Source organism: Lutjanus erythropterus, chromosome 17 (assembly GCF_056507025.1).
Source record: "Lutjanus erythropterus isolate fLutEry1 chromosome 17, fLutEry1.hap2, whole genome shotgun sequence".
Classification (NCBI taxonomy): domain Eukaryota; kingdom Metazoa; phylum Chordata; class Actinopteri; order Lutjaniformes; family Lutjanidae; genus Lutjanus; species Lutjanus erythropterus.
Window position 1 is genome coordinate 27,564,538 of NC_139333.1, and position 10,287 is coordinate 27,574,824.

Sequence of the window (10,287 nt, forward strand, 5' to 3'; positions counted from 1 at the left end):
TGCAAACTTGGCATCCTGAGTTAGAAACTTTACTTTCATGCCAAATGTAAAGAATTGTGTGTGGTGTTTTGCAAAAACTTTTGTTTAGAACTGTAACGAGTGAAAAAAAATCAGTGTTTTTCTATGACTCTGTTTCTGAAATTTGTTTGCATGTGTGCAGAATTACTGTAAGATAACATACATGAGTTTCAGGTTCTGGTCAAGGTCTGGTCGGTGTGTGAACAATTAAGGAAAAATGTAAAAAAAAGTTTTGTCCCAAACATGGACACCTGTTAGCTGGAAAAGAAGTGACTCTCACAGATAAAACAAGAAACCAGTGTGCAATTTATGATATATTTTAAAACTGATTTACTTCTTTTTAATCACTGTACACTGGCAACATTTAGAGTAAAAATTTGACTTTTCTTTATTTCATTTGCTCCTCAGGTCAGACAAGAATTTGCACAATGACAGAGGTGGAAACACAGACGGAGACAGCGGGCGTAAGCGAAATCGTTCTCGCTCCAGATCAAAAGATCGAGACGGAGAAACAAACCCGAAGCGCAGAAGGAAACGGCCGTCTCGCTGGAGTGACCGTCCACCAAGCCCACCCAAAGACGACAACGACAACAACAACAGTAACAACAAGGACGACAGAGACTCTGACCGCTGGCGAGATCGACTCGTCGATCGACCTCCAGCAGATGAGCCTGTTGTGGGCGACATCTACAGCGGCAAAATCAGCAGCATTATGCAGTTTGGCTGTTTTGTGCAGCTGGAGGGTCTCAGGTTAGTGAGCGAGGTTCTGTATTTACAGCTGTGCACAACAATACATTAAAACATTCTCTGTTTTAATATTTGTTTTTTTAGGATTTCATTGTTCACCTCTAATAATTTTTATATTTCTGCCTTTTGCACGATCACATAAGTGTTTTAATAAATGTAGAATATTTTAGAGATTATTATTTCATTTTTCTCTGGTAGGCTCTTGCCTTTATGGTGTCAAAACATCCACCAGATAACATTTAATGTTATGCTCAGATTTGATTTAATGTGTCTGCCTGTAGTGTTTGCACCCTGATCTAAACTTGTGTTGTGTAACTCTCACTGTCTGCAGGAAACGCTGGGAAGGCTTGGTACACATCTCAGAGTTGCGCAAAGAAGGACGTATAGCCAACGTGGCTGACGTGGTCACAAAAGGCCAAAAGGTGAAGGTCAAAGTTTTGTCATTCACTGGAACCAAAGCCAGCCTCAGCATGAAGGTGAGTCGCGTTTAAAATTGTGGATGAAAAGTTTGTAGACTACACTGTACAGCAACATTATGTAAGAGAAAATTGATGGTGTGTGACATATCACCATCAAGACCAATCCCAGCAAACAGGCGTTCAGTACACAGAGAGGAAATGACAAGTCAGTTTAGCATCACAATTGTTTTAAAGCTGTTATTTTAAGGTAAAATATTTAGAAAATGTTGCTTTAAAGGCAAACAATTCAGGATTTTCTTAAAAACAAAGCACAGACTTATACAAAATTGATTGCAGTGTCTCTGCCTCCACCTGTAACTTCTTATTTTGCTGAGATAATTTCCTGAAAATGAGACTCCTCAAACAACAGTGTTTCTGATGTTTACAACGAGCATATCCTGCTTATTCTACCTTTAAGGAACTGAGAGAAATCCACTTACCATCTAAAGACCATAAGATGTGTGCAGATAATGTGCAAAGAGATGCAGACCTCACACACTATCCTTTCTCTCTTTCGCTCCACAAGAACAGCTGTAAAACCACTTGGTTAAAAAATATTCAAACCCACTGCGCAAAATATTGTACTCATAAAAACACCAGTTATGGTTTGTTGTTTTATTAATTTACTCTGCTGTTTTGTGTTTATAAGATTTAAATTAGACTGGTACTCATTCTGATAAAGTAAGAACTGCAACCTTCTGGTTAAAGAGCATTATGTGTTTATTGAACATATGTTAATCTAATGTTTACATCCAGTATAATAATTTGTTTCTCAGAAGTTGGGTGGAAATGATTGGTCACATCATGTGTTTACATGTTTCCAGGATGTCGACCAGGAGACCGGGGAGGACCTGAACCCCAACCGGAGACGAAACCTGGACACTGGAGGCGGAGACGAAGCCTTGAGGAACCCTGACCGCCCGGCCGAAGCCAGCATCCTGGAGCTGGAGGAGAACCCAACGGAACGCAAGCGGCTCACCAAGATCACTGATCTGGAAAAATGGGAGATTAAACAGGTGTTTATCAATACACACATTCACATGGAGATTTAAAAAAATATTCCTCAGGAGTGATCCGTTTCTCTGATGTTTTCTTTAACTATCAACTTCATGTTATTCAGATGATTGCAGCCAACGTTCTTCCCAAAGAAGAGTTCCCAGAATTTGATGAGCAGACGGGAATCCTTCCCAAAGTAGATGATGATGAAGGTAAAGCTCTTCACTTTATTCTTAAGGGTTTTTTTTAAATGGAAGTTAAACTGCATGATAATGTCTCTTCTGTAACTGTTCCCTCTGCAGACGAAGAAATTGAGATCGATCTGGTTGAAGAGGAACCTCCATTCCTGAGGGGACAGACCAAATTTACTATGAACATGAGCCCTGTCAAAATAGTTAAGGTAAACATACTATGAGTGTCGCAAATGCATTCTCTGCTTCGAGATCCTGTTTAAACTTCAGTGTCACTTGAAGCAGCCTACAGAAAACAGCTGACTTTGGGTTTTAAAAGACATCTTGCAAAATGTGGGCCATAAGCTAAAACCATTTGGGTGGGTTGGCATGGAGAAATTTGGGAAAACCTGGTATCCTGGTACATGTAGGAACAGGAGAACTCAGCTTTCTTGGTCGGTTCACATAAAAATTAATAGAAAAACTGATTGGACGTTCACATGAAAAGTTTCCCTTTATACTGGAATAGCTTTACAGAGTAACTTAACACCAGGCTGAAAAGTATATTTCACTGGTTAAAGAGGACCTGATGGGTCAGAACTGTGCTCTGTTCCTGCTCTGCTCTGCAGGAGGGTGAAGTTAAACCACTAGAGGTCAGCAAAAATAAGTTTTGAAATCCCCTGAATTTATAGTTCAAATACGCAGCACTAAAAACAGTTCTGCCCTCTGCCTTCCATCCTTATTTGCCCCTGTGAACTGATTAAAACCCGTCAGTCTTTAAAAGTAACCAGACGGAAAGTTTTGGAGGAGATCCCCAAATGTGAAGTGTAAAATCTACCACCTGCAGTTCTAATGTGCTGCTGCTGTTTCTTTTATTTTAAATGAAGTACATTAGATACCTGGAAGATGCTTGTGCTGCAAGTACTGATGCAGTTTGACAAAATGTTTGTTTCTCATACCGACGTCATTAAACCAGCAGGCGTTTCGATTTTGTCCGTCAGAATCCGGACGGCTCTCTGTCCCAGGCAGCCATGATGCAGAGCGCTCTTGCTAAGGAGAGGAGGGAGGTGAAGCAGGCGGCCCGAGCAGCAGAGATGGACAGCATCCCCACCGGCCTCCACAAGCACTGGATAGACCCGATGCCTGACTGTAAGGATCTGGATTGCACACTTTAAACATAATAAATTAAACATCTCTTGCTGTAATTTTCAGTGGAACAAACCACGAATGTGACTTGTAACCGGAAATTAATTAAAGGGCAAAGTCAATCCATGCTGTGTCAGAGATTTCAAATTTAACTATCTGTCTTGTGCCAGGCCTATTACACTGTGACGTTGTTACCACGCCACGGCTGGAGATGATTATCTAGCTTCCATATGAGTTTACACTGGCTCACAGAGGCATAATGCACTGTGACCTCCGCAGCCTGAGGGGATAACAGAGGCTTTACGAGTTCCTTTCAGCCCTGGTTACTACCTCTGACTCATAGTTTAATACAAAAAGAGCTTGTTGGGCAGTTCGGTATCTGTGCAGTTCATCTTGATTAAATAAAATAGTAGATTCTAAGATTCTGTTCCTCTCCTGTATAGATGAAGGAAGGCAGATCGCTGCCAATATGAGAGGCATCGGCGCTATGCCTATCGATCTCCCAGAGTGGAAGAGATACGCCTTCGGAGGGAACCAGGTGTCTTATGGCAAGAAGACGGAGCTGTCCATCCTGCAGCAGAGAGAGAGTCTGCCCATTTTCAAGCTGAAGGAGCAGCTTGTTCAGGTATGAGATGAGATAACTTTTACAACATGACTGAGGAAATGATTGGAAAACTGAATGAGAAGGATGAATTGACTTTTGGCAGATGTCTTAAAGGGGTAGTTTTGATTCTTAGAAGCAGAATAGGCCACTTCACCACTTTACCTTTCTGTTAGTCTTTTCCAACAGGAAACTGCCTGGTATATAAGCCAAATATCACTCCATCCAAGCCAACCAAACTCCATTGGCAAAATTAGTAATTTTACCTCATAGAACATGGGAGCTGTTGGTCTACTGCTGGTTAATTGGTTAGTTAGTTATTGTGTAACTTCTGTGCTTTAAAATGTTATTCTAATTCACCAAAGTGACACAATAAGACAAAGAAACTAAACATTCTATGCAGCTCTAGACCAGTAACTCCTGTGTTCTGTGAGGTAAAATTACTGATTTTGTCAGTGGAGTTTGGTTGCTTTGGAGAGAGTGAAATTTGACTTGTATAACGATGGTTTACAAGCAGAAAAGGCTGTTTGACAGCAAGTTAAAGCAATGAAAACACTAAAACTTAAATCCAAAGGGGGTCACAATATCATTTTGGGGGTTGCCAGATTGTTTTGATATTTTAAAATATAAAATATTGTGGCAAACAAGACAGAATGAGAGCCAGGAAGCAGCTCTCAGTGACACACAAGTACTCAAATATATCATTTGCTGTCCAGTGAAAATGAAGAAGAGAATACTCCTTAATTAGTTGAGACAGTTCTCCTGTTTCTTTTTAAGATGATCGTTTGGCCTTTTTGTCTTCATTTGACAGGGACAGCTGAAGATATGACAGGAAAGGAGGGAGAGGGTGGTTATAATACACAAGAAATGGGCTGCAGGCGGGAGTCAAACCAGCAGCTGCTGCTGAGGACTGATAACCTCAGTACATGAGACATGTGCTCTACCAGCTGAGCTACAGGAGCGCCACAGTTCTCCTATTTCTTAAGCCAATCAAACCATTTACAAAACCACTGGGTCATCTAAAAAATGCTTTGCCTTAAAGTTGAAGACATGTCCGTTTCTCTTAGCTCAATATACAAAATACAGCAAATTTTTCAAGGAGGGTCGTGGCTCGAAAAGCTTGAGAACCACATTTGAAACTGTTTTGTCTCACCGTGTCATTGTTTCTCTTGACAGGCTGTCCACGACAATCAGATCTTGATAGTCGTAGGAGAGACGGGGTCCGGCAAGACGACGCAGATCACTCAGTACCTGGCGGAGGCAGGTTACACCGCCAGGGGGAAGATCGGCTGTACGCAGCCCCGCCGTGTGGCCGCCATGTCGGTGGCCAAGAGAGTCTCTGAGGAGTACGGTTGTCGTCTAGGTCAAGAGGTGACTGATCTTGTCTTTTATTTAAACAGTTTGTTTTCTCATAAGATGCATGCAGTGTAACCTTCCCCTCCATAACGTCCCAGATTTCTTTGCTTTATTAACAAAAACAAACACATTTCTGTGCTTTAATTGTTCCTCACCTGTATTTCATTCTCTTTGCTGTTGCTGCTATGACACCTGATGTTCCCCAAAATTTATTAAAGATTCCCAAATCTTTTTGTAAAAAGTCACACATGAAGCAAAGATCAGGAATGTTCAATTTAAAGCCTTGAACGTCTTTCCTCTGTCTTGAAGCATTTATCCATTTTAAACTAGTTGCCTGTGATATTTGTATGTTCATGTTAATTTCAGGTGGGTTACACCATCCGTTTTGAGGACTGCACCAGCACAGAGACAGTGATCAAGTACATGACCCACGGTATGCTGCAGAGGGAGTGTCTGCTGGATCCCGACATGAGCCAGTATTCACTCATAATGCTGGATGAGGCTCACGAGAGGACGATCCACACCGATGTGCTGTTTGGCCTTCTCAAGAAGGTATTTTACATTCTGCAAACCATACAAACTGATGACCCAATTCCAAACTAAAAATGCTAAAAAACTTCCTCTGTCTGTTTTAGACGATACAGAAACGCAAAGACATGAAGCTGATCGTGTCCTCTGCTACACTGGATGCTGTCAAATTCTCCCAGTATTTCTTTGAAGCTCCCATCTTCACCATCCCAGGAAGAACTTTCCCCGTGGAGGTTCTCTACACCAAAGAACCTGAGACAGACTACCTGGACGCCAGTCTCATCACAGTCATGCAGATCCATCTCACGGAGCCCCCAGGTATGTTTGTGTCAGAAACAGGTCTTAAAGAAACAACCATGTCTCTATAGGACAAAAGAAATTTGAATTAGCTTTATTTTTCATGACTTTTCTTCCATCCTTTGTCCAGGAGACATCCTGGTGTTTCTGACCGGACAGGAGGAGATCGACACGGCCTGTGAGATCCTGTATGAGAGGATGAAGTCGCTGGGGCCGATGGTTCCTGAGCTGATTATCCTGCCGGTTTATTCTGCGCTGCCCAGTGAGATGCAGACCAGGATCTTTGACCCTGCACCGCCAGGCAGCAGAAAGGTACTACAGTGCACTGAATGAGATTAAAACTGTGGCATTTTTAAAGAATGAAAGCAGTTTTTTTTATTCAAGATCCAAAATAACATTTTAGAGCCAATTTACACATCTGTGCGCAGCTCTAAATACATCTGTTCACATCTGGCACTACGATACGTCTTGAGTGATCACCTGCGATCGGAGCTCATTCTCTGCTCTTTATCCTAATAAATACACATCATTTCTGTCCAAATGCAGTGTTTCAACCTGAATTTCATAAAGTTACTGTGTATCAGACCACAAATGAGAGAAATCGATATTAGACTTGTTAGAATTAGAATGAATGTCAATGTGGAGTGTTTCTAGGGGCAAGACTTTGCTGATTACTGCACCAAAACAGACCTTTTTAACTTTTTTCACTGATTTTGGTGAAATTGGATCATTTTCTTGTTTTCCCTCTGATGTGCTCTGGGTGCTTTGCCTCAAACTCTACAGAGTTTCCTGTTGGACAGATAGCTTTCCTCGTTGCTAAAGTAACTGCTAAATAGCTGCCGTGAACTAGTGAGCTTAGTTAGCCATGCAGCCAGAATTCCTGTTGGCTTTAAATAAAACTTGATGAGATTTCTTTAAGTCCACCTCCAGTCATGTTTTAAACAGTACAAACTGCAAGAAGTAATACATCGAGTCTGATGGGGTTTTCTCACAAAACAAGTTCACATTCCTTGTTAAAATGGGCCACTAGTTGCACGGCTAACTGAACGACCAGCCTGAAAATCTGTCCTACCTTTTGTTGTGGCTTTTCTTTCTTGTTTCGCACATTGATTCATGATGCCTCTGGTGTGTAAAAGAGAATGTGCTTCTGCTTAAGCAGAGGATATCAGTTGAGTGGGCGGTCCTTCAGTGTGGGCCAGGACACATCTGCTGAATGAATGTGGCCACATGCGCCCCGACCGCCTCCGAATGTGATCCAAACCATCCAATTGCAATGCATTCTCAACATAATACAACATGACACATGTTAACTTACTACCAGGTGTAAACAGGGCCTTAGGATGCCTGTCATCACCAGGATTGAAGTACATTTTCTTATGTGACAGAAGCATTTTCATTTTCATGTCTTTCTTTGATAGAATTTGAACCTTTTGATGGTTTGAATTTGCATTTTTATGTAAAGTTGAGAACAGAACAAATCCTACAGGAGTAATTATTTCTGATTGTCTCATTTTTCTTTTTACCATCAGGTCATCATTGCCACAAACATTGCTGAGACGTCTCTGACTATCGATGGAATCTACTACGTGGTGGACCCGGGCTTTGTCAAACAGATTGTGTTTAATTCCAAGACGGGCATTGACCAACTTGTGGTGACTCCGATATCACAGGTCATCCATTTTAACACGATCCGTATCATCAAGTAACATTTTCAGTTTGATAGATGGTCATCTCTTCATGACATAATCCTTTAAATCACTCCCTCCTGGTGTGTTTTTCAGGCCCAGGCCAAGCAGAGGTCGGGTCGAGCCGGCAGAACCGGCCCAGGGAAATGTTACAGACTCTACACCGAGAGGGCCTACAGAGATGAGATGCTGACGACCAATGTGCCCGAGATTCAGAGGACCAACCTGGCCAGCACGGTGCTGTCTCTGAAGGTAACGAACCGACTCTTCACTTGAATAAAGACAGCAAAAAATCTTGGTGTTTTAACAGACTCAAATGTGAGCTTCAGCGGTCAAATCAACACAATAACTAAATCAAAAATTATTAGAGATTTAGAGACACTCACTCCTGTTCTAAGATCTTTACACTGGCTTCCAGTTACTTATAGAATTGATTTTGAAGTGCTGCTGCTAGTTCATAAATCACTCAATAAGCTCAGGCTGAAAGACATTTCTCATCTCTTTGACAATATAAACCCAGTATAGAACAGAAAAAAGAAAATGCACAGAATAGCACTTTTCTACCTGAGCAGGAAAGGAAGGGAGGAGGAGGAGACAGTCAAACACACCTGTGAGCTGGAGGAGGGAAAAAACTAACAAAGGCAGCATGGAGGAGGACAGACAGGAGAGGAAAATAAAAAAACATTTGTTTTATTTATTTATAATTATTATTATTTTGGATGTCAGTCTGCCGCTTTTCTGTGCCTGTGTTTGAAATATGCTCCTCTGATGAATGATGCATGTCACTAGAAATATATTTCGTGACTTTGTTATCCAGTTGTTGTTATTTTCTTCTTTTCTTCCAGGCGATGGGCATCAATGACCTCCTGTCGTTTGACTTCATGGACGCTCCTCCGATGGAGACTCTGATCACAGCCATGGAGCAGCTCTACACGCTGGGAGCTCTGGATAATGAAGGCTTATTGACACGGCTGGGCAGGAGGGTGAGGAGAATAAGAAAATCTATCAAACTAATCACACTGTTGCATTAAAAGCCTTTAGAACAAAGGAAACACTTTGCACATCTATTAGATGAGACAGTTACGTTGGAGAGAGGCGAGTAGAAGATGCCTTCTCATGGATAAAAGCAGTCTAATACCTAAACTTGGCAAATAAATGATACATTGCAAGGTAGACAGTGTGCGGGAGTCCTTTTGCATTAAAAGCCTTCAAATGGCATTCATTATATTGGTGATACAGCTTTATTTACTTCCGTATTTTGATTGGATCATAAAGAGGCCTCTATATCGTACATTATGCATGCTGCTGGTATTGATTTACACCTGTCTCTGTGGTTCAGATGGCCGAGTTCCCTCTGGAGCCAATGCTGTGTAAGATGTTGATCATGTCCGTCCATCTGGCGTGCAGTGAAGAGATGCTCACCATCGTCTCCATGCTGTCTGTTCAGAACATCTTCTACAGACCAAAGGTTTGTGGCTGATACACAACAACAGTTTTCTTCAAATCAGAATGACTTCTATGACCTTAACATAAAATTACCAAACTTAAAAGCTGTTTTCTCTTAAAATCTTTGATGGGGAAATGAAATTAAATCATGGTCAAGCTTAAAGCTTCTGACAATTTGCCTTGAAATAGTAAAAAAACATAGTATTAATGTTGCCGGTCTCATTAAGCATCCAAAAACTTGTTTAAAAAAAAGAGCTTATGTTGTGTAGGCAGATCATATTTTGATTGACAGCTCCCTTGGGAGTGCCAGCATGGAAGCTAAGCAATGTGTTAGTGTGGGAGGGGGTCAGCAGCAAAACATATTTTAGCCATCTGAGAAATGGACCACTTTACTTTGCCATCAGACAGCCAGCTCTGTGAACTGAAGCCACTATCTGCTCTCGCTCTTCAAAGCCACCAGACTGCTTTGATAAGAACAGTAATTTCATCTCCCAGAACATGGAAGATTTTGAGTCGATACCATTTATTACACAGATTTGGTGCAAAATGTAACCATTTTTGACCTCTGAAGAATTGATAAAAAAAAGGTAAAAACTACCACATTAAGACACCAAGACCTTCAGGAACCCCACAGAAAAGTTCATGCTGTGATTTGGTGTCAAAAACGTCTGACATTTGTAGATTTCTGCACTGTGAGCATTTCTGTTCTGGGGATTGCTCAGAAAACACCTAATTGCCAATAAATCTGTGAAAGCCACAGTTCTTTAAGATAATAAGAGCCTCATGAAACTTCACAGCCACAAACTAGAAACCTGAGACACTCAAAGGTCACTTAAGGT

The 10,287-nt window shown here is 41.4% G+C and overlaps 1 protein-coding gene across 1 annotated transcript in view; it reads left to right on the forward strand.

The window, feature by feature from the left end:
* LOC146312378 (ATP-dependent RNA helicase DHX8-like) overlaps nucleotides 1-10,287 on the forward strand; it is a 44,054-nt gene that overhangs the window by 1,478 nt on the left and 32,289 nt on the right. The window contains exons 6-20 of the mRNA XM_084740150.1: nucleotides 427-768; nucleotides 1,097-1,241; nucleotides 2,048-2,239; nucleotides 2,344-2,431; nucleotides 2,522-2,619; nucleotides 3,391-3,538; nucleotides 3,979-4,160; nucleotides 5,313-5,507; nucleotides 5,859-6,044; nucleotides 6,128-6,338; nucleotides 6,448-6,629; nucleotides 7,847-7,987; nucleotides 8,099-8,254; nucleotides 8,848-8,985; nucleotides 9,342-9,470. Coding sequence (XP_084596276.1) covers nucleotides 427-768; nucleotides 1,097-1,241; nucleotides 2,048-2,239; nucleotides 2,344-2,431; nucleotides 2,522-2,619; nucleotides 3,391-3,538; nucleotides 3,979-4,160; nucleotides 5,313-5,507; nucleotides 5,859-6,044; nucleotides 6,128-6,338; nucleotides 6,448-6,629; nucleotides 7,847-7,987; nucleotides 8,099-8,254; nucleotides 8,848-8,985; nucleotides 9,342-9,470 — 2,533 coding nt within the window. The remainder of the gene's footprint in view (nucleotides 1-426; nucleotides 769-1,096; nucleotides 1,242-2,047; nucleotides 2,240-2,343; nucleotides 2,432-2,521; nucleotides 2,620-3,390; nucleotides 3,539-3,978; nucleotides 4,161-5,312; nucleotides 5,508-5,858; nucleotides 6,045-6,127; nucleotides 6,339-6,447; nucleotides 6,630-7,846; nucleotides 7,988-8,098; nucleotides 8,255-8,847; nucleotides 8,986-9,341; nucleotides 9,471-10,287) is intronic.